The sequence below is a fragment of the Condylostylus longicornis genome, unplaced genomic scaffold (assembly GCF_029603195.1).
Source record: "Condylostylus longicornis isolate FDR11 unplaced genomic scaffold, ASM2960319v2 ptg000027l, whole genome shotgun sequence".
Lineage (NCBI taxonomy): Eukaryota > Metazoa > Arthropoda > Insecta > Diptera > Dolichopodidae > Condylostylus > Condylostylus longicornis.
The window spans coordinates 5160122-5185748 of record NW_026577996.1 but is presented as its reverse complement, the minus strand read 5'-3'; the positions used below and the strand labels follow the sequence as shown (position 1 = coordinate 5185748).

The window sequence follows — 25627 nt, the reverse complement described above, 5'->3', positions numbered from 1 at the left end:
TGCGCATACATGCAACAGTATGATCGCATGCAATTAAGCAATCAAACAATTTTTGTAATTTCTAAACAAACAGTTTGTTGTTTACAAATTTGAGCTCTTAAAATAGTTTGATTCAATTGAAATTGCCGAACCATACTAATAAAAAATCAATTCATATATAAACCACTGTTCAAACATATACGAAAGTTGTATGATTATATATTTATGTATGTCATACAAGTATAATGTATGAATGTACATAAATATATTACCTTATCATATTTGAAGTACATATAAAACATGAGTAGGTCTAATTGAATTTGTTATTGAAAAAGTAAAAGACACAAAAAAAAAAGAAAGGAGGAAGGCAATATAGTAGACTCTAGTTAAAAAAAAAAAAAAACGAAAGAACAAAAAAAAAATGTAGCAATTATTTTAATGTTTTTTGTTTTTTTTTTGTTTTTTACCTTTTAGACAATTCTTTTTTGCTTTAAAATTCAATTTAATATCATTTTGTCTGGGTGGTCCTTTAACGAACATATGAATTTTAAGTGGTACTTGAAGTGACACATTACCAGTACATGGTAAATGTATTGTAAATGTTTCAATACGTTGTGGTACATATCCTTCAGCTGGTATACTTATTTGTGGTATACCTAATGCATTCTGTTTTTCAATTTCATAATGCACTGTTAGTTGATATAATAGCTGTAAATATATAATGAACAAAATATAATTATAAATTTTATGTTTGTGTCTATAACTAAAAAATAATTCAATATATTTAAATTCAAACAAGTATAAATGGAGAATAATTCTCCTAAATATATGCAATAAACAAAGTTTTTAAGTGCCATAGAGAAATTGTTCAAATGAAAATGAAAATTATAATCGAATTATTATCCTTTTTTTTTCTCTCTTTCTTTCTTTATTATTAAATTTTAATTTTAAACTTTTTAAACAATACATTTATTTCAAGTGTACGTATGTATATACATATGTATTTCTATATCAATGTATTGTGTATATTATGCAAATTTATATTCAACTCATGTGCACACAATAAATATTTTGTTCTATTTAAAAATAAAAAACAAAAAATCTAATTTTATTGTTATCTTTTTTTTTTCTATACTATAAATATACAGGATGTTGGATAATTACTGTTATAACAATTTGATGAAAGTTGACAAAAACGCCGGAATATATGCAATATTGGTAGAGTAAACTAGGGATACATATATTTCTTTAATTACGTTTCTCCTCTCTTTTAAATTGCTTACTGATTCTCTTCTCTTTTTCACTGATTACTCTCCTCAATAGAAGATGAACATCAATTTATATCTATGCGAATCTTATTAAATTGGAAACTTGTCGATTATTTTAATACCGAATTCAAGCTTTATTTAACCCTGAATTATCAATCATATAAGAATAACTTTATTGAAATTTATTTTAAAATGTAATGGGCGAGTAAAATTAATGTGCTGCGAAAGTGTTATACTTTTGATGTAACTCTTAATGTTATGAATAATTTTCAAAAATTTCTTAATTTCTTAAGTAAAGCCGCAGTGAATTTCGAGAGCGAAATTTAAATATTTCGAAAGACTCTATGGCTCAATTACAAGACCATAAAAGTACTGTTATATAAATGATAAGCATTCTGTATATTTATAGCATGACATTTGTTTTTATACATTCTTTGCAAAAAAAAGAACAAAAATTTAATTATTATGTAGGCTGACCATAATTAAACTTTAGAAGACAATAAATGAAAGTTTTTAAATTGGAATATTTGGAAAATTTCCAACCAAGTTTTTTCTTTAAAATCAAAAAAACAAAAGTTTTGAAATACCAAAAAAAAAGATTTTATTTTTAATTTAAAATTAAATTTTTTTTTATAATTTAGTTAAAAATTTTTTAAAACAAAACATATGAGTACTAAATATTCAAATGGTCTTGGATTGACAAAATATTGTCAACTTTAATTCCAAATTTTAACCGAGTTGTGCAGAGTTTTTAAAATTTTAAATTTAAGAGTTTCAAATAAATCATGGAGTAAGTCACAATTATAAATTTTAGAAAATAAAATGAGAATAGTCACACGTACTTAATGTCATTCAGCAAACGCTTTCCAAAAACTGGGGAACACAAATTTCGTCCAATTTTACAATTAATAATGACAGTTTAGCCACAAAAGCGAAATAAGTAGCTATATAAGCTTCTATATTTGAAAACTCTCGAATTGCTATTATTGGAAAATTACAGTTTTGAGAATGTCAGGTCTCTGCAAAATTCCATCCAATTAATACTGTGCATTCAAAAATTTTTGTCCAGCATAAATATTAGTCATATATGGTCAGCCTATACAACAAACTTACCATTTAAAAATTTTCATGCTCATAGAGAACAAGTTTTTTTTTTCTCTTAACAAAAGGAATAATAATAAAAAAAAATTTTTGTTTTTTTGTTTAGCATAAAAGAAAATAAAATAGAATACTAGAATAAAAGTAATTGAAACTTACAGGATATGAAGTTAAACTTTCCCAGGAAAATATAATGTTCTCATGGTCGGAACTTAATGGTATACGAAATTGTATAACATAATTATTAATATTTCCTTGATGTACATAGAATATATCGGCTTCTAGGTCTGTGAATAAAATAAAAAGAAATTTATTTGTAAAAAAAAGAGAAAATTTAATTTATAATTGAAAATTACATTTAAAGTGTAAATGTGCTTTTAATTATGAAAAATTGAAATATGAAACAAGTGAAAAATGTTTTATTGTGTTCAGTTTAATTAATTTATAAAAATTTCTGAAGTGAAAATCATATAAAAAGTATCAAAATCATTTTTGAAATTTAATCCAAATTTTATTTATGAAAATTTTTTCCTCAAAACATTATTCATTACAATTATGTAAGCATATTAAAGTAAGAGAGAAGACGTTGAAATTTTTCTTCATTTTATTTTTCATACAAAAAGCGTTCCAGACAGACAAAATTCAATTTCTGGCTATTTTTCATACAAAAAGCGTTCCAGACAGACAATATTCAATTTCTGTCTACTTGTCATACAAAAAGCGTTCCAGACAGACAATATTCAATTTCTGGCTATTTTTCATACAAAAAGCGTTCCAGACAGACAAAATTCAATTTCTGACTGTTTTTCATACAAAAAACGTCCCAGACGGACAAAGTTCGATATTGAACTGTTCTTATATAAAAGCCGTTCCAAACAAACAAAATTTGATTGCTCTATTTTCAAATTAAATTTAGAAAGTACTTTTTTTACTTTAATTTTCGAGCTATCTAAAGTGTTTGTGAAAATGCACACATGTATTAAAAAATTAAAGATTATCACATTAAATTATTTGCTGAATATGGGACAAATTTTGGAATTCCAACATGAACTACTTCTATTTCAATCCAATAAATATGTTAATTTTGGCATAAATTTTGATTTAATAGCTTAAACTTGGTCAACCATATCCAGTTTGTTTTCTAATAGTTTAATTAACATACAGAACACGATTTATAACAGTTTTTATAACAGTTTTAGCGCTCAAATGTATTAAAAACCTCTTCTAGGCGGCTGTAACAAATCAATTTCCGATTCTTATTTCAACAATAATAAATATTTGAACTTTAATAATTCTCATTATATTTTAATGAAAAATATCGAAAATGTTATACAGACTCGTATATCAATTCTTTAAATGACGAACAAACAAAAATAAATTGAACACACAAATGAAAAATCTGTTTATTTATGATACAAATATCCGTTTCTAATAAATATTATAAGTTCACATATGTACGCACAAATTCGCATACATGCCAGACGTTTATATAAGTACAGGAATGGCATAAAGAAAAAAAATTGATCCTCATTTTACTTAAACATAAAGATCCTATTAATTTTTCATTGATTTTATTTAGTTTTTTCTTCCAATATATCTTTACCACCCATTCATCTCCTCTGCACTCTATGAACATCCGTGTACTCCATCCCTTTAATTTTAACCTTCTTATAGCCCGAAAAAAAAAATATAGTTTAGTGAAACAGTAAAAGATTCATTTCAATCATTCTAAAATTTCCCAATTTATAAGAGTAAGTAAGAAATGGTTTTTTATCCTTGTCAACAATTTTTTTCTTCATCTCCATTTACCATTTCCATTTCCATCATCATCATCATTATCTTTATCTTCTTCATCTTCTCTAACACAAACACCATACAGTATTTATTACAAGTGTATTGTCAAAATATACACTGACATACTCGTATATAACAATATAGATGCGAGTACTCGTATATAGTGCAAGTTGTAAATTATAATAAACCTGAAATGTTTTATATAATATCCTTTATAGCATTGATTGATTCTTTATGATACGATGACACAATAATATTATATTTTCAGTAATATTTTTTTATTATTTCCTCAATAAATCAGTCTTTGTTAAATTATACGTAATGTAAAATATTTTATGAATGTATGTATACATTTTATATATATACATACACAATATATGTATATAACAAAATCGAGAATACAAGTGTCCTACTTTAGTTCCAAATTGCATATTCTAGATTTTTACATTATTACATAATATACAGTGGTGCGTATAAATGTGTGTATTTAGTATTTTACAATATCGTAATAATTCAAATGTGAATCAAGGACTTTTTATATGGAAAACAATATAAATATTTTTTCTTTTTCCACTTTTTTTAGGGAGATTTTCATTTTTCATGAATTTGGTGTTATTTGGTGTTATACAAATAGATATATACACATAAAGGGTGCCTTAACTTGGAAACTTCTTTCGGTTGGAAAATTCTTATTAATTACATTTCCTGCACTTCAAGCGCAATGCAATAAATCTGGTTCTCTTCTATTAGGACAGCAATAATAATAATTTCACACCAATAAAAAAAAGTAATATTTTTCTTTGAAAAGCATCACATCGCACCGGAATAAGGTATATCATATGTGACAGAGTGTGTTTATGAAAAAAATACGATAAAAAATAAACAAATACCGTGATATTTTTCCTAATTATCAAACCAACTTATAGATTAATTCATATACCTTTGCAATTATCATAAACCTATATATGAAAAAATTTTAAGATGTGTATATTTTATTGCCCACCAATAAAATTTATTTTTTCTTTAACCCATTTAACTTTATTCAATGGTATATGTGGCCCAGATTATGTTCCGTTTACCTGAAATTAGCATCAACAGCGTCTAAATGAATTAAACCACAAAGATTCAAGCGTGTAATATCATCAACATAAATTTTATACAAATCTCGTTCAAAGCAAATCTTGTTCCGTGACTCACGTATAGATCCTAAAGTTTTCCCTCTATGCCTGTACCTTTAAAAGGAATTACAATATTGTTTCCATTCTGTACATTATATTGAAACATTCTTACATGTAGGAAATCTTTTAGTTTTAAAGTTAGCGTATGTTAGATTGAACGTATATGTGAGAGAATTCAAACATATTGTGCAGAGCTCATTATTTTATGTGCTCGGTTTGATAAAAATGCATAATCAATTTCATTTTTTTTATGTACACATGCACAACCGAACATAAATTTTATGTTCTGAATGAACAGAAAACATATTTTTTGATTAAAGAATAAAAGTATAAAAGTTTTTAAAGAATTTCAAAAAATTTTTCATGTTAAAAACTTTCTACTTTCTTATTGTTTTTCGAAAACTTTTTTTGTGTTTTCTTCGTTTAATTTTGTGAATTTTTCTCAATATTTTTTTTTTATTTTGTGTTATAAATAAAAAACTAGAGAAAAACAAGTGAATTTTTTCTTTGTTCTTAAGTTTAATTTTATTTTTTTTTGTTTCTTTTTCATAATTTTTGTTTTTGTATTTTAGTGGATATGAAAAAACTTAAATATTGTATTGACTTATGACTCTCTTATACATAAAGAGATGACAAGAAAATGAGAAAATTGAAATTTATTTGAGATACATTTTTGGAAAGAGATACATTTTCTTCCATCAACACTGGATAGACATTATCTATTGTGCACCGGCCATAGGCGGAAACATGCGGGGCACCTAAAATAATTTCCCCAAAATATGACTTTAGAAAATCGGATGGACTCCTGGTGATGTGTCGCAAGAATGATCGAGAAAATTATCATCGAACACTTACATAGATTTTTCAAAAGAACCATGTTCCTTTATTAGACCATCTGTAATAGTCCGCTCAATGACGAAGTCATGGTTAACGGGGTGATGGTAGCATAACGGCACATTTTTTCTAATTGCCACGCGATGGACCTGCTGTACGAACCAAGTCACAACCGATTAATCAACAGCACTTTTCAAAAATTTTCGTATATTTTCATAGTATTTTGAAACAGTAACTAAATTTCAATTGTACTTACAAAGTTCTGCACATATACATTAATAATACACTGTATAGCTCAGACACAATCCCAAATTTTTTTTTATCTAAGATATAACCCAAACGTTAATTTTTACCGAATTAAGTCGATTTTCGCTGAGTTTATTTTTAATATTTAAAACATTTTGATTAGTCTATATTTTATGGCCTCTTCCTAAATAAGATCTCTTGAAATTTCGATCACATATTAAAAATTTCACATCACTGTTAAATTTAAGAGCAAACCTTTAAATTAAAAAAAAAAAGTTTTTGGTTGACTTTTTCTTTAGTAGCTTTTTCTTCCTTTTGTTTTATATTATTCAATTTAATTAAAAAAGTTTTTTTTTTAGTATTTTTAAAATAAAATAAAAAAAAAAATAATGTTTTCTTTTAAAATTTTCGGACACTCTTTGTAGTGATATTTTGACACATAAAATTTTTGAAAGAAAACGAAGGAAGAAAAAGAGTTATTCTTTCATCCCGTTCCTTCTAAGAAATGTCCTTTTTTAATTGGACAAAATCAATTGGGTTTCTTTAAGAAAAGTTTTTATAAAGACGAGAAAAAAAATTTAATTTTCCTTTTTTTTTCGTTTTTTCCTTTTGTTTTACTCGTACTTTCGAATATTATTGAGTTTTGTCAAAAATAAAAAATTATTTGTTAAGTTGACAAGAAAATTTATCTTTTTCTTTTATTGCTTTTCTATAGAAAAATAGAAAATTCTATTTTTCGTCAATTTTCGGAAATTCTCATATTTTTTTCTCTTATTTTTATTTTGATATTTTTCACGAGGGTTTAATTAATATTCATTGAATAAGTTTTCTTTTTGCATAAATATACTCGTATATAGGCGTAATTTCTAATGGAACTATATATATAAATAAACAGATAAAATTTACGAAAACTGGGTCATATGACATAATATTATGAATTCATAATAATTGAAGAAATTTGTGCAGCTGTGCCGTAATACTTCTTTTGAATTATAAGACGGTATAACAATTTGTCATTCAAAAGTTTTCATTTTATCACCATAAGGTGATTAAATTAAGTGAAAATTATGAAAATAAAACGTTTGTGAGAATATTGTGACAAAAAGAATGGATAAAAAGAGAAATTTAAAGAGAGATTTGAGAGGATGTTTAATATAGCGATTCTATAATATTAAGATGTTGAATATAAGAATCGTGATAAATTTATCACATCAAAATATTAATCGTGAAAAAACTGTATTAAAAAAGAACGAGGTTTAAAATTAGAGAGAATTTTTCGATAAATTGAATATTTGTCGCTGTAACATGCAATAAGCCTTAGAAATGAAAAAAAGACTGACAGAACGATACTTCTATAACGGACTGCATGAATTTCACTGTCATAACCAGGTATTTTGTAAAGAGTGATACAATGAGATTTTAATCTATTAGAAAAATTACCTTCTCATGATTTCAAAAATACCACACCACAACACAATAGTAAAATAATAAAAAATAACACTCTCATCCCGTTTCTCTTTTCCTCTCTCTCTCTCTGTTATTCTAGTAATTTATTAAGTAGCTATTGTAGCTGGGTTCTCTCAGCTTGTATGGATGTTAATAATTTAAGGCTTTGCGGATTTTTTCCAAATTATTTTTTGTTAAATTACTCCATGCGTAAATGCGTAAATGCAAAAATAATATTTAAAATCATTTCATTACATAAAAATCAATTTGTTTTTAATATATTATTATTATATTTTTGATTTTATTTTAATTTTCTAAATCAAATAATTTCAAATAGACGCCATTATATTAACATTATTTTAATATAGTTATAATTTCATATTAATAGTCTAATGGACATGATTAAAAACAAATTTTTTTTCCCAATTGTGTACATTGTCTATTATTTGAATTAATAGAAAAAAAAAAATTTTTACAAATGATATCCTAGATTAAATATTCATAAAATTATTTATTATTTTATATACAATAACAAAAAAAAAAATCAATCAGTATAATTAGAGCTCAAGGACAATAATTTATTGTTAAAACATTTTATATTTTGGTAACCACATTCCTATATTATCAATAATAATTTGTTTCCATTGGGCAAATTATAAGTATATGTGTATGTACAGGGGGAAAAAATTAAAAATAAAATAATAAATGTATGCCGCCAAGCATTTATAAAATAAATTATTTATATTGTAGAATAATATTTATTTTATTATAATGACCGTTCAAAGTCATACTTACAAATTCGTTATGTATTCATTTTTCGGAAAGGTTTTTCAATTAATGTAATATAGTTAATGGAACATGCCATAGAAATTAGTTGAAAAACTTACTAAATTTTTTTTTTCCACTTGGGGCTTTATGGCTCTTCTCACGTCGGCGAATAAGATCTTTTGTGATGCTCATCTTAGCCCTATACCTATCAAGTCAAGACGCGAGACATAACAGGTGCTACACAGCCGTTCCTAAATATCTCAGCCACAGGCTAGTCACCGTCTCGCACTGGCAAAACACATCTTTCCTCATCTCATCTCACTGGCAAATCCTCATCTTTTTTAAATGAACCATCGAGAGACAAGGTCCAGTGAATAAACCTACCAGCAACCTCGAATTGAGACTTGTCAATCGTACCCAGTTCCATGCCACCGGTCGTGAGATAGGCATACATTTTGTTGGAGAACAAAGTCGTATGCAACCATTCCAGTGGTTGATTCTGATTCGCACCTTCCGGTTGTACAGGCCCGGCAAGGCGAGCCACCGTTCTCAACTAATACTTACTGTTCATTTTTTTCGTGACTTTTCTGTCGAATCGGACTCTTCTTTTTCATTTGAAGTGAATTTAGTTGATTTTCGATACATCAATAATTTTTCATAAATCACTTTTTCTAATTTTACGACAAATGCGGTAACAGTTGAAAAATACCTCCCTAATTTAAATTCCAGCCTCTTTCCAGGGTCTGATGGTATTGTTGCTAATGAGTTTGTGTTTATTTGGAACTGTAGTGAAATAATAATTAATGCGGATGATATTAAAATTTTCAAAAGGATCGTAAATGATGCAGTTCTATAAATGATGCAGGTTTAATACCTACCAATAACTTGAAAGTCGACGTCAGTAAGTGCAAAATAGTGTGTTATTTTAGACAAAGACAACCAATCATTTCAGATAATACATTAAATGGTAAAATTGTTGGTAGGATTGATTCACTTAAAAACCTGCGATTTGTTTTGATAACAAGTTATTATTCTCCAATCGCTACAACTATGTGATTACCAAGGCAAGCTCTATGCTGATTACGCTGATTAAAGGAATTGAATAATCCCTACATTTATTTACTTAGATTTTGAAGTGTGAAAATTTTATACAGATTTCTTCAACCATTTCTGAGCAAAGAAAGTTAATTATATTTTATTTTTAAGATAAATTTTAAGTTACTTTACAAATTTTTTCCGACTCACTCTCTCTTTCTCTCTCTATCAATTTTGAGATCAATGTGAGTGACCCTTTTTTTACAAATATTGTTATTATTACATTATGTATGACATTTGAGTGTTTTATTATTTAATATATTATGAATTCCTAAATTATATGTCATTATGAATCAATTTCAATAAATTATTGTTTTTGTTCTTCTATTAGTTTTTAGGGACTAAAAATATTATTAAAATATATTATGAATGTATATATACTTTAAGGCATGAAAACTATGTACATTATGGAAAACTATAATATTTCAAAAGATATTATTACCTAGCTAGATATACTCGTATATCAAAATTTATAATGACTACTTAATTTATAAATATAAAATAAATACAATATGTTTATGCACGAATACTGAAACGTACATATGTACGTACATATATGAAATGAATATTGTATGTATATGCGCATAATTTATAAAATTGGAATTTCATTAAAAAAAAAAATTAAAATTGGAATAAATTTTGTAAATTGATACTTTGTTATATTTGTAGTAGGTATATAATATAATTTTCTGTGAATAACATAGGGAAAGAGAGAGGATGAGAGCTGTAATAGAAAGTTGTTGCATATTGGAGACTTATAATGGAGAGTTGTAGTGGAGAGAAGAAAACAGTTTTTTTGGAAATTAAATCCTGGAAGTTTTAGTATATGAAGTATGTGGGAGATTTGCACGATTTCAAATCATACAAGTATAAAATTCAGTGTATCTTTTGGTATAAGTTAATATGCTAAAAAATTTTGTAAAAAGACGGTGTAGATTGTAGATTTTTCAAGGGATTTGAATGGGGCAAGAGTATGCCCCGGGCCACTCTTTCGTGTCCCGCCAGTGAAGACCGCATTCAGCCGCAAGCATGCAGGCTCGCACGGCGGAGGAAGGCAGACCACAGAAAGGCAGCGGCTGCACAAAGTCAGCCCCAGATCCCCTCCGTGCCATGTAATTCAGTACTATAATAAAGCCAAACTATCGAAATTGATTTAGAACAAAATTGAATTATTAAAATATTTGAATTCTTTGTAATTGAATATTAAATATATATGTATGTAATTTAGCAAAAGATTTCATTTAAAGAATATTTGCTCTAGGAAAAGTATCTGCTTTCTTAATTATATTTAAATTCTAAGAAAATCTTAAGTTGACACATAAATTATTATGTTTCATTAAGCATTATACCATATTTTTTTTGTTTGCTAAAAATTGAAATAAAAGAAAAGAAATCAATATTCTAAATTATTTCTAATTGGGTGCTTAAGGTTAATTTAGAGAAATTTTTGTAAAGAATTGAATTTCATTATTCATTTATCATTAATTTTGTATAAGTGACATGATTATTTCAATTGAAATTGACATTTGCTGCAAAAAAAAAGAGAAACATCAAGGTTATAATGAAAAACTCAAAATTATTTTAAGTAATTTTCCTATAAATTACTTAAGGATATGGCAATGAATTTCCTTTATAAATAAATTTATATGTAAGAAGTAAATTAATTTTTAACATTTTATATTTAGAATATAATATTTCTTTTTTTTTCAATAGTAACCCCCGGGGTAATAGAATTTAAATATATAAGTAGAAATTTTTTATTATCCTAAAATTTTTTATACATGCGATCGTTCCTATATAATGTTTTATAATTACTGCCGTAATCTTATATTTTCATACAACGTATATTTAAATGTTAAGGTCAAAAATTTCAATTCAGATTTCAACGACAAATCTAACCTGCGTAATGCGGAAAATAACAGCAAATAATGATAGAGCTTCCAGAATATAACCCATGCATTAAGACCTGAAGCGCGCCGGATACAAGCGTCCCGGGTGAACCAAAAGGGCCCAAGTCCATTGGGAAGCCCGGTACTGCTTCGGTATTTGCTGTTGGAGGGGCTAGTGTGGCACCTAGGACGGCAAAAGAGGCTATGGCAGGGCAGGCGCCCACCAAGATGCGTAAAAAGGCTGCAATGGGTAGCAAGGCTCATGTAAAGCCTTTGTCTAAAGGGCCAAAGCCCATAGACGAGAGCCAGAGGAAATGATATGGCTGTGAGGTGCGTCCAAATAAATCTACAGCATGTTAGGGCATCTACTGATGTTCTTGCTCATAGATTTATGAAGGATCACCTCGATATCGTCCTTATCCAAGAGCCTTACATAGTGAAGGATCATGTTAAGGGCCTAACAGGTGAGCTATTGTATGATAATACAATTGGGGACAGGCCTAGGGCTTGCATTCTGTTTAGTAAAAGGCTAACATATTTTCCCATTCCAGATTACTGTTCTAAGGATCAGGTAGCTGCGTTGGTGAACGTGAAGTCTTCTGGGGGTTGGACAGAGTTCATTGTGCGGTCATTCTATCTCCCGGGAGACTGTGCCCACCCGGACGAGCAACTAAAAGATATAGTGGACTTTTGTGGAAGGGGGAACTTCCAACTTATAATAGGAAGTGATGCCAATGTCCACCACACCGTCTGGGGGAGCAGTAATATAAACAAAAGAGGTGAGTGCCTACTTGAATTTATATATAGCAATAAATTAATGGTTATGAATGAGGGCAATAGGCCGACATCCATAAATGGAATTAGGGAAGAGGTCCTTGACATCACCCTTTGCACTGAGCTAAGCCAAGGCGGAGCAATAGGAAGTGCCCGTGGTTGAATGAAGAGCTTTCAAGGCTTAGACTAAAGACCAGAAAGCTATTCAATAAGGCCAAGGCGTCGGGTTCGTGGGAAGAGTATAAAGACTCACTCACGAAATACAATAAAGAAATTAGGAAAGCGAAGAGAATTTCGTGGAGGGCGTTTTGCAAGAGCATTGATGAACTCTGCTTTCCAAAAAGTATGCTAGCGGGTTGGGCCTAATGGAACGGCCTGGTGGCTCCATGACTGAGAACGGAAAGCAAACGTTGGAGCTCATGGCGTCAACGCACTTTCCCGACTCGGAGATTCTTCGGAATCACTCAAATGCGGTAATGGAACCGAGGGCATCCTGGCAAAGTAGGGATGACTGGCAACGATTCCGTCTTGTCTTCACGATGGGCAGGATTAAATGGGCTGTTTTCTCTTTCAGGCCCTTCAAATCTCCAGGTGATGACGGGATATATCCTGCATTTTTGCAGAGGGGTTTTCAACATATCGCCCAAGCACTGTTGGAAATTTTTCGTGCCAGCTATGCTTGGGGTTACATCCCTCAGGCATGGAGGGTGGCTAAAGTGGCGTATATTCCGAAGGCGGGTAAGCGACCACGCAACCACCCAAGGTCTTTTCGTCCAATCAGCCTTACTTCTTTTCTATTGAAAGCAATGGAATAAGTGATTGGTAGATTTATACGGGACGATGCACTGGGAAGCAATCCCTTGCATGAATCTCAGTACGCCTATCAGTCGGGAAGGTCTACTGCACTCGCTCTGCAGAGTCTGGTGGATGTCCTTGAAAACTCACTGGAAGTGCGGGAGGTAGCAGATGGCTGCTTCCTTGATATAGAGGGAGCTTTTGACAACACCCCATATCATGTCATCTGTGAGTCGTTGCACAAGGGATTGATGCGACGACTAGCAGATGGGTTAATCGGATGCTACAGGATAGGATTATTAAGTCCACCATAGCTGACGATATACTCTTCATCTCCGCTGCAAAAGGGTGTCCGCAGGGCGGGGTTCTTTCGCCCCTCCTGTGGTCCATTGTAGTGGATGATCTCTCCTGGAATACCCATATAGATAGAGTTATCGAGAGTATGGTGCCGTAAGGCTCAGCAGACTGGTGTGCGGGCCGATCTGGAAAAGCTACAGAGGCTGGCCTGCCTGAGAGTGACCGGGACAATGCGGACGGCTCCTCTGCATTGGAGGTGGTGATCGGGTTGCCGCCACTGCACCTCCATATATTGAAGGCTGCCTTGCTGCACTTAAGGAATTGGGATAGGAGAACAGAGCCACGCTCATTTGGGTGCCGGGTCATAGTGGCCATCCGGGCAACGAAATTGCCGATGGGCTGGCGTGGAGGGGATCTGGGACTGACTTTGTGCAGCCGCTGCCTTTCTGCGGTCTGCCTTCTTCCGCCGGGGGGGCCAGGCTTACCTGCCTGCTTGCGGCGGAATGCGGCCGTCACTGGTGGGACACGAAAGGATACCGTCATGCGAAGGTGTTTCTTTCGGCGTGCTCCAGCGGATTTACCGCAGAGTTGCTGGGGATGAACAGGATCCGGGTTCGCACTATTGCGAATTTCTTCACGGGGCACCTCCCAGTGAAGTACCACCTGCATAGGTTGGGGAAGTCAGGCTCCCCCCTGTTCAGATTTTGTGGGAGTGGCGATGAGACCGCCATGCACATTCTCTGCGACTATCAGGCACTGGTTGTTCGGCGCTGCAATTGTTTTTGGCACGGGTCCTTAAGTGTTCGGGAACTGTTGTCCACCTCCCTTAGGGATATCTCCGGCTTTGTGGTTGGGACGAGGATATTATAGGCGGGAGCGTGTGGAGGCTACAATAAGTCAAGAATGGCTGTGGTGGCTTGAGGGGTTACTCCTGTCCCACTAGGTTCATTTAAAATCTACAATCTACAAGACCTGAAGCTGTTGAAATGAAGATAGCAGGCAAGAAAGAGAAATTTGTTCACATTTCCAAGCATACAGCTGGCGATGGCTTATTAGCTAATGTACTTAGTCTGTGCTACTTTAGTTTGAACAAAAATTTGAAGATGCCGCCTACGACCAATTCATTCCATGCAGGTATTTGACGACCATTTATTATTATTAAATATAGGCATACTAAATTTGGATTTCATTATATGTAACAAATTATGTGGAACTTCAGTTAAATTTTGGATTAATTGGGGAATAAAATGCAACTAAATATTCAATTCTCCGCATTTGTAAAATTTTTTAAAAAATTTCACTGAAAAACGCTTAAGGTTCAATAAACTAAATTTTTTTTTTGAAGATCTAATAATAAAAATAAAATTTTTATTTTCAACTTACCCATTAATTTTTTAACTTCCTTATGACTCATAAATATATTTATATATCCGTGTGTTAAATAAAAAAACCATAAACAATAAAATCCTGAATGCAGTATTCTTGTCATATTTTTATAATTTCAATTCTCTTATATAATATCATTTGTTTCCTTCTCTTATATATACACAATATCCTTTATTATTTTTACTCCTTTTTTAATTTCATCTCAATTTTATTCCAATTTATTATTAATAATATCATTGATATTTCTTCCAAATTTTCATTTTTATATACGTATAATAAGTAATTGGTAAAATTTTAATAAAAGTTTATTTTAAAATTTTCGCATTTAATTTTATTCATTTTTCGAATTTTTCGAATCGAATTATATTTTTTAACATTTTCATAGTATACCTACGTATGTATTAATTTAAAAATGGCAGTGTTATACAGTTAGTTGTAGGTATGTGTTTGTGTGTAGTCCTGCAATAAAAATAAATATTAAAATAATTTTTTTTATGTTAATTATAATTTTATTATATAAAAAAAAGCAAGATAGTAAACACCTATACATATAAAATTAGTATATAGCATCAGTGCTGCCAAATTGTGGGAAATTTCCCTACATATGGGAAATTTCCCACGACATGGCAATACTGAAGAGAAAAAGGTTGAAAACTGTGGGAAATCCCATTGAAAACTTTTCATTAACATTTTTTTTTTTATTTTAATTTCCTTTTTTATAATGCATTTCAAACTTGAGCAATAATAAAAATTCCTATTATTTGAAACTCTTAAACTGATATATAGTATTACTCGTATTACAATTTGAAAGTACTTAGTTCAATTATTAAGTTATGCGATGGAAAATATGATTAAATACGAATTTTATTTAAGTACAACGCTAGATGTTTGGGGATAAACAAAAAAATTCTTAATGGGAAATTGTATGGGAAAAAGTAGGGTTTGCGAAGGGAAAATATGGGTATTTTTGAAAGGGCAACACTGGCAACACTATTTTTGCAACATTGTATTTAATTATTAAATTATGTAAAACACAATATGATATGAAGTATATGTACAAATATATTTAATGAGTGTATGTTAAGTAGAGAAAAAACATGTTTTAATATGACTCTTGAGAATATATGAGTTGAAATAAACAGAAGAGTTAAAGAGACTGTAATGTAAAGAACAATATAATTATGTAAATTTATGAATGTGGCAAATGAGTAAATTTATTATTACGAGATCGATATTGTTATAGATTATTTTTAGGCGTTATATTAAAATATTAACAAATAAAATTCTACCACCATTCCATAGTGAAAATGTTGAGTAATATTATCAAGAGTCTCAAAAAAATAATAGAACCCATTCGTTTTAGTAAAATTCCAGATTGTTATCAAATCTCAAATTGTCAGACAAACTAGTTATACAGAAAATATAGTTAAACAATAAGAATAAGTTATAATTATAACAGTCATCATCAAAATATTTGAAAATTAGTCAGAATGAAATCATATTTTTTAAAATCAGTAAAAATCTATCTCTTCTTAAAGTTTATTTAATATAAAACATTCTATTAAAATTGAGATTAAACGCAATTAAATACTATTCTCATGCATATAAAATGAGAATATTGTCAAATTACTATTATCATTCAAACACTATACTTATACTGTTCTATACTGTTCTATAGTTTCAATACCGTAGTAGTACATACTGCGTATAAATATTTGCTCTTGCTCTAGTATGTCACTTCCATTAGTGAGAATTATTGTGCATATAATCGAAAAAACAAGAACAATATTAGGAAAAAATAATAAAAAAAATAAAAAAATCAAATTAAGACAATCAAAATTTTAATTTATGTCAAAAAAATTAATAAAATATTCTCATATACATATGTATATGTACATATATATATGTATGTATATAAAATTTAATATTTCGATTTCATTCATTTAAACATCATAGAGGATGGTTTTTAAGAATATAAAAAAATTCGCAATAGTAATAATATTAATTGTTATACTGTATAAATGCTATAAACAGGGTGATTTAATGCTAATAAAACAGAGAATAATAATAAATCAAAAAATAATGAAATTTAAGAATTATTCGAATCTCAAAATATTATTGATAAATTCATAAATATTTTATGATTCCTTACAATCATAAAATTTTTATAGGAATGTATTTAATATTTTTATTATAACTGTGATGTTATTAAACTATATTATGTTAATTTTTGAGTGATAAAAATTGATTCGAACACGAACATTTCAATATATGTATTGTAAAAAAAAAAAAAATTGTAGAAATGAAAACTATTATACTAAATTTAATATAACCAATAAAATTTGAGAACTATTCGTGCTATTGTTTTCTGACACTGGCACATTCTTTTGAACTTTTTTTACCCTATAATTGTGTTATAACAATAGAATATAGTTTGACTATAGATTGGAAACAGTAAATATTTATTGTTCAAAAATATTTTAAATAGTACCAACCCTCGTGCATATTTTTACATTGATTTAGAATTTTTTATATGAAATTCATTTACAAACTAATAGTATAGTTGTGGTATAATTTGTATATAAAAATTATAACAAGGAAAATGAAATAAAATTTTTGATTTTTTGTGGTGTTGTGAGTCGATTAATTGTGGAAAGGGGTGAACATAAAGCGCCTTTAATATAGAAGTTGATTTTTAAATATTGGCTTCAATTAAATTTTTGTGTTAATTGTTATTGATATACAAGGTGTTCGAGACTCAACAGTACTCCCGAAACAGGAATGTTCTAAAGCAGTGATAGAATTTCTCCGAACGAACAAAAAACCTTAACGACATTTTGCTTTTTGAGCCATCAAAATTGAAATTTCTGAAAACTGTCAAATTTTTATTTATGAATCAGCTAAAATGACAGGCAAAAACAAACTTTGTTTACTCATTTTGAAAATTATGGAATTCTAAACTTGTATTAGAATTTAATGAATATTGTACGCTCTTTCTTTCTCGCATCGCACTTCCGTAATTATTTGTTTTGCCATAACAGTAAACTATTATATTAATATTTTAATTGAATAATTGGTATACCGCAAAAATAATATAATTGTCACAAGAATTCTACCATTTAATATAAAATATAACACTTACATTAAAAATACTTTTAATAATTCATGGAATAACCTTGTCTTTTATAATCAAATCCTTACTATATTACAAAATTTTACTCAATTATTTGAAAACAAAACTGAATTTAGTATACTTTACTAAAGTATTAAATGCACATATTAATTAAGTACCTGTACTATATATGATAATATTCTCAGTGTTATACAAATTATAAAATGCATATTACTTAAAATATAAAATTATTTTTTAGGTCAAATATTCCCCTAATAAATAAATCTTTATTTATACTTAATTTACATCATCATCATTATTAATAATTTTATTTAAATATGAAAAAAAACAAGAAAAATATTTATAAAATATTTCAAATTCTACTACATTTCAATTGAATTTCATATAACATTATCCTGTGAAGTTAATAAAATTTTAATATAATATGTTAAAATTTTCATTATACAAAATATTCATGTAATTCTTGTAATGTTTTCAAACTAATTAAATGCATATATGTACATATACGTGTGTATAATATACGTGTATCTAAAAACATAACATAATGTTATATAAAATCTGAAACATTTATAAAAGTATTCATTAAGAGTTTTTGACAATTTTCTGAGTATATCATACATTTAAACGCACTTGTGTGTATGTATTGCATATTAATGTGCATAAAGTATACAAACTTGTGTATGTAATGTATGCATATAAGAAATTCAGGTGTATAAAACAATTTTCATTTTGTTATGATTGTATAAATTTTATATGATTTTTTTTTAATTGAAAAATTTCAAATTGAGGAAAAATTAGAATAAAAATTGAGAAAATGTTGTTCTCGTATAAAGAAAATTTTCTCATTTCATACTATTTTATAATATAAATACGTTATGTATGTATGTACATGATAATATACCTTTAAATTTCCAATAAATTAATTACTTTATTATTCATTCAAAGAAAACATTTGATCAAGAATCTATAATATTAATAATATACACTTATGTAAATATTTTTGTAAAATGTTATGTATTTACTCATCTACATAATGTAAGTATGTAAGTGACTTGAGAAATGAATTTGAATATAAAGTATTTAACTATAAATGTGTATGAAGGAAGTTGAGAACATGATTGAGTGAGAAATTTTCGTTAGAACAAAAAAATTTCATTATTTCTTCAAATCTTACAAAAAATAACAGAATTTTGAATTGATAACATGAACATATTTGAAGCGTTCCTTGTGTGCTAATGTTGATATCTTCACGCAAGAGAGTATTTGTATCCTCTCTCAAAAATACGTTTAAGTTTTTGTTAAAACGAATATTCGAAAATTTTTCCGAATTGCAATTGCGCTCGCAACAAGCATTTGAGAGACAATAACAGGCAGAACTTCATTTCTCCAGTTGTTAATGAAACTACAAATTTAAAATATGAGAAGGATTTTATATTTATTTCCCGTATAATAATAAAAGACCATTTGATAAAGAATAAATATGTGCGGCCACATCTCTCAACTATTCTTTTATTGAAAATGTGCAGTTGGCAGTATTGTAAAATTGTGAAAAGTATTAAATTGACAGTGTTATACACCATTAAATAATATCACAATAATATTATTAAATTTCATTAGAAAAGTCCTCTCTTGCTTGAACGCTGAGATTCTCGATTACCAATTTGCAGATTACGTACTTTCTATAAAACGGATAAATGTTCTGCATATAACAGTTACTTATATGTATACTGTTCTGCATATAACAGTTTCATATATCACTATAAATACTATCGCCAAATCTATTTTAGTATAAAATATTTTTTTGAATGCGATTCCGGACTTTAATAATAACATTGCTGACGATGGAATTTATACATTTATTTTTATTACAATATTTACATTTCGTATGCAAATAATATTTACATATATAGATTATAATAATATTGTCAATGTTGATGATGCGAATACTTATATACACATTTTATAATATAAAAATTTAATCAAATATTTACCTTTTTGGGGGGGCGGTAGAAATATGAAACAAGAATATATAAAATGTATTTTGTTCTTCTTTATAATATTATCAGTTATTTTTGTATAACATTCATATAAACTTATTAAATACTCGTATGTATAATAATATACAGTTAAAATGATCACAGTTTATTTAATAAAGTTCAATGTGTATATTGGCGTATTTATCCAGTATGTAATAGCGCGTCCTGAGGTCGATAACCTTAATTTTAGACCAAAATTAATTTTATAAATAAAACTATTTAGTTTCATTTATTTCTAATAAATTAACAATGATTTTGTTGGAATATATAGTGTTATGGAAATTACTTCTTACCGAAATCAAATCGAGTTCTTTTTAAATGAAATAACAAATTGTTCGACACAATGTCTGTCAAACCTTATCTTTGAAATATTCAAAATAAAATGTAGAAGAGAAATTTTTGATTACAGAATTATATTTAAAAAGAAAAAATCACTCACATAATCAAATCTCCATTACTTCCATAACGTTGACTTTGTAAACAATTTCATCTGTCTAGATACTTACACATGTACGTATTTATATAATGATACAAAATGTCATACAAGAGAAAATAAATGAGAATATTTGTATGAATGAATGTAATAATAGAAGTTGTCATTCTTTTTTTTTTTTTTTATTCAATAAAAATAATCACATACAATAAAATGTAAAATAGCTATAAACAGAGATAAAATTGAAAAGCAGTTATAATTCTAGAAATGAATATTTCCTCCTCAAACCATTTTAAAACGCAAATAATAACAAAAAAAAAAAATATAAATAAATAAATGCAAATAACAAATAATTCTAGGGGAATCCATTACATACACACATATACATTATATACGCGTGTATATACGTATATAAAAATTCCTTCCCTCTTACAGGAATGGGAGAGATTTTAAAATATCTGGGCATGTTATTATTTGCCTTCTGTTATACAAAATTGTATAAGTATAACAATATTTTTTTATGTAGAACAGGATATCACAGTCATTTGAAATATTTTTCCCTTTTATTTTTGTTTTTTTTTTTTATTATTGATCAGGATAACGGGAACACAAAATGAAGAAAAATGTATAACAAAACATAAATATAAATAAGAAAAAAAAAAATAAAAAATTTCCAGTTAATTTTAACAACTCAACGAACTGTTTAAAATTTATCAAAATTATTTAAATAATTTTTTTTCTTTGTTTTTGTTATTCTTTGCTTTTATTGTCTTTTTTTTCCGAATTTTTATTGGCAAAATGTCCTGAACTTCGTATTAATAGCAACGCAGCGAAAAAAAAAATCAATAGTTAAATTTTATGTATTTTTGTTAATTATTAATAGTTAATGGTAGAACAACTTTGGGATATTTGGAAAAAAACCTCATTTCACTTGAGAGCATATTTGAGAACAAATTACTCTATGTGAGAGAATACAAGGTATATTCTACTATCCGTTTCACTTCCACATACACTACATAAATATAATACTTTCAATATTTAAGAGCATCCACGTAAATTCATATTTTTTTTCGTACTTCACACTATTTGGGAGCATAGGGCTTCCACAAAATTTCTCCATCGAACTCTATTTTGCGCCAATATTTTTATTTCTGCCCAAGTTTTTTCAGCTGTTGCCAGTTCTTTTGCGATTGTTCGCCTCCACGTTAGTCATGGTCTTACATAAACTTACATATAGTCATATCATATTCTATTTGAATGTTCAAATCTATTTCTATTTGTGAGCATATTTTGACTGCTTTTGAGAGAGTTTCAACATAGCGGTTAACTGCATTGAAATACATCAATTAATTTTGTGTGGGATCATTAGAACAAGTTTACGAGTAGTTCATTTCATCGTAATGTTCGAGTATATAGAACGGTTTTCATACTCATGCTTTCTTTGCAATTTTGTGCTTAATTTTGCAATGGCAATAGCTCTTCCAAATATAAACAACTCTCGAGATTCTGACACATTTTTTTTCAATAATATGAATGCAACAAAATATTAAAATGGAATGAGTTGGAATTGAAATATTTAAAAAAAGAAAAATAATTTAAATATCCATGTTGAAAAAATAAAGATATTAAAAAAAAATTTTTTTCAAATAATTTCTGCTTTATCATCCAAAGGGGAACAAGAAAAAACACTAAAATTTGTAATTGTAAAAAGAAATGAAGTTTCTTTTTCTTCTTCTGTTTTTTCATTCTGAAATAATCTGTTTTCTTGTTTCTGTTCGATTCCGTTCACACGCTTAAAAGGTAATTAAGATAAGAATGTGTATGTTGTCCAAATTAACACATTCTTTTTCATAATATTCTTGAAAATTCATAGAAATCATTAAAAAAAATTTCATTGCAATTAAAATAATTTTAGTGAAAAAAATAGTTTTAAATATCATAATGATGTGATGAAAAGACTGATGTGAGGGACACTATTACCTCTGTTTTGGTGTGTGGTGATAGATGGCCTTCTGTACAGGTTATCTGATGCAGTGTGCAATGTCCAAGACTAGGCTGATGGTCTAGTCGCTACTGTTAGATGAAAGCGTGATGATATTCCAGTTGACTGAATGTAAGGAGGCTGAACATCATTCGAGCCCGCATAAAGGCTGGGGACCTTAGCATTGACTCTGGAAAGGCAGTTATTGTACCATTTACTAGTAGACGTAAGCAACTCAGTTTGTATCCGTTTTCCCTGGGGGCTATAATCGTTGTACCGTCCAGCAAGGTCATGTATAAAGGAGTGATTTGGAATTGTTAAAGGCTAGGGGCCATAATATTGACTCTAGCAAGGCAGTTATTGTTCCATTTACTAGACAACGTAAACTACTCAGTTTTCATCCGTTTTTCCTGTCGGGTACAATCATTGTACCGTCCATGTAGGTCAAGTATCAAGGAATGATTATGGATCAATATCTAAGCTGGGAACATCATCTTCCAGGAAGAATCGATAGAGTAACTCGTGCTCTGTATTGGACGTACACTATCATTATTCGGTCAATCCTTACATGTTCTTCAATCATAAGGTGGAAGAAGACCGAGCAGACGGTTCACCTGTCTCGATAGCTTTAGAGACAAGATCAAGATCTTTTCTAATTTGACTTTGAAGACATTTAAATTTAAATCAAAATACGAAACCATCGTACTATAAAATCTCATACGTGTTTCATAAAATTGTTAATATTTACAAATATAAAAGTTTTAAAGTTTCTGTCTTATACTTGTATGGATACATATGTATCGTACATACGTACATACATATGAGTATTATAATTTTTCTAAAACTTTAATAAAATTCATCTAAAGTAAAGCTACTTTTGTAACGATTTTAATCAAAGTACAAATTGAATTTTTTTTTTTTGGATTTTGAATTTTATTTAACTTTAATTCCATTTTATTCAAATATGTATATGATATGCATGTATTGTTATTACTCTAAGGAATCTAAGAACAAGAGTTAGAGAGAAAAAATTAAAAAAGAACACATAAAACAGAAAAAGATAGAAATCGGCTTGTCTCAAAAGTTTTCCTTCTTTTGTTGCTCTTGCTCTTAAAGCATATTATTATTATGCACACGTGTGTATGGTATGTTTACATTTAAACTCGTATATATTAATGCATATGAGTGAACTTAATATTCATATATTTAAATACAGGCACACAACCCGTCATATATTAATATAATAAATATGTATTAAGATTTTAAGCTTTTATAAAATAAATAAAAACCAAGTACATTTTATATTCCATTGCTAACAAACACATAAATATGTTTAATATCCTTGTACTTTTTTCTTGTTTTATTGTTTTTCTTTTGAATAATAAAGTAATCCTTTTTCAATAATAATATTAACCAAGAAACATTGATGTTTTATAAATAATATTGATGGAGCGGTAAAATCTTTATATATATATGCTAGTATAAACGATAAAGTGTACGTACATAAAAGAGTAAAATGAATTAGGAACCGGAAATGTTGAAAAAGAAAACAAAAAAAAAAATGAAAATTTTAACTGTACAGGTTTAGAAATTTATTGTGAATAAACGAAGTAAGGTTAAATTTTACATAAGTACATACCATTAATAAATTATTTGAAATTATGATTGGCTGACTTTGTTTAATTTATGCCAAAATACTCGTATTTTGATATAAAGAAAGCAGCAAGAGTCAGTGTTTGTCTAACCGATGTTATATGGAAAAACAAGCACATGGGACAATTATGACATATGCAGTGGAAACTAGGGCTGAAACGAGGAAAACAAATACCAACTTACGCACAGTAGAAATGAAAACGCTTAGAAAAATCGCACATTACAATAAGAAACACTTTAAATGTTCAAGACTCGGTAGGATGGGTAACATCCAGGAGGAGTGGTAGGATCAGGCGCGTAGAATAAACGCGCCTCTAGAATGCAAAACGGTCGCATTGCAAAAATAACAAGAGATGACAAGTTAAGCAACACCAAACCGCCAGGCAGACCACCGAAAAGATGGATCGAGTTCTGGACATTAAATTCACAAGCGGCGAACTATAATTAGAAAAGAATAGGAAGAAGAAGAAGAAGAAAAAGAAGATATTTTGCATTTGATTCGGCTAATTTGCACTATTCAACGTGTTGAATGATTTCATGAGTCCATTTCACACATTTGCAAGTCTTAGACTGGATTTGAAATACAAGTGAACCAACCTTCTTTAATTATTTAAATTTTGTTTGATTTAGTTTAAATTTGATAAAAGTTTAATGCATTTTTTGAGTTATTTGCGACGCAAAAAATGTAACGTCAAGGGATTCTCATTGAATAAAATCCGTGATCAGTATTTAAAGTCAAACTCTGATCTAAAAAAGAGCAAGAGAGATAGTGAAGTTACACGAAAGAAAACAAAACATTAGATAAAATAAAAAGTAGGTAAAATAGAAAACAATACATTTGTAATTGGAATGCGATAAATAGGCCATGTTCTATGAGCTCTCCCTGACATTCTCTCTCTATCTCTCTCTCTGGCATTCTCTCTCTATCTCTCTTTCTAGAATAGTTTATAATTATGTTATCCAAATTCTGAATGAATAATTGATTTAAATTAGATTAAGAGAATTTCAATTTTCACTTTCTATTTTGTGAATCCAAACATTTTGACATTTAAAAAACCATTTGAATTGTAGACCTGAACTTTATAACTGTATTCAAAAATAAATTTACATTATATTTAATTTTTTTTTTAATGTTTTATTTTATTTTTTGAAACATGCATGTGATTAGATTTTTTTTTTACTTGCTTCAGCTTTTTTCTCTGTGAATTATTTACAGTGATTTCATAAAAAATTCCGTCTGGTGTCTTTATTTTAAAAGAACTGCTCTTTATATCGTTTTAATAACAATAATAAAAACATGGGATAAAAAAAATTAAAAAATAAAAACTGAAAGTTACAGAGAGAGAGACAGAGAGAACTTTGAGCGAGTGAAAAGTTTTTAAAAAGGAAAATATTTTTTTTTTACTTTTTTTGCCTTTCTTTCGTATTTTCTAAAAAAAAAATTGTAATTTTATTTCTTTTCCTCCTTTTGGGAAATGAATTTTTGAGGGCAGAAGAATTAAAGAAAATCAAATTAGGATAAAAAACATAAAATAAAATGAACA

The 25627-nt window shown here is 28.5% G+C and overlaps 1 protein-coding gene across 2 annotated transcripts in view; it reads right to left on the bottom strand.

Annotated features, from left to right (window-relative positions):
* Positions 1-25627, bottom strand: part of LOC129607419 (tyrosine-protein kinase Drl-like) — a 63242-nt gene that overhangs the window by 19883 nt on the left and 17732 nt on the right. For both annotated transcript variants that reach the window (XM_055518441.1, XM_055518442.1), the window contains exons 2-4: positions 14845-15306; positions 2505-2632; positions 447-687 (exon numbers count right to left, since the gene is read on the bottom strand). In XM_055518441.1, the coding sequence (XP_055374416.1) occupies positions 447-687; positions 2505-2632; positions 14845-14950 (475 nt within the window). In that variant the 5' untranslated portion in view covers positions 14951-15306. The remainder of the gene's footprint in view (positions 1-446; positions 688-2504; positions 2633-14844; positions 15307-25627) is intronic.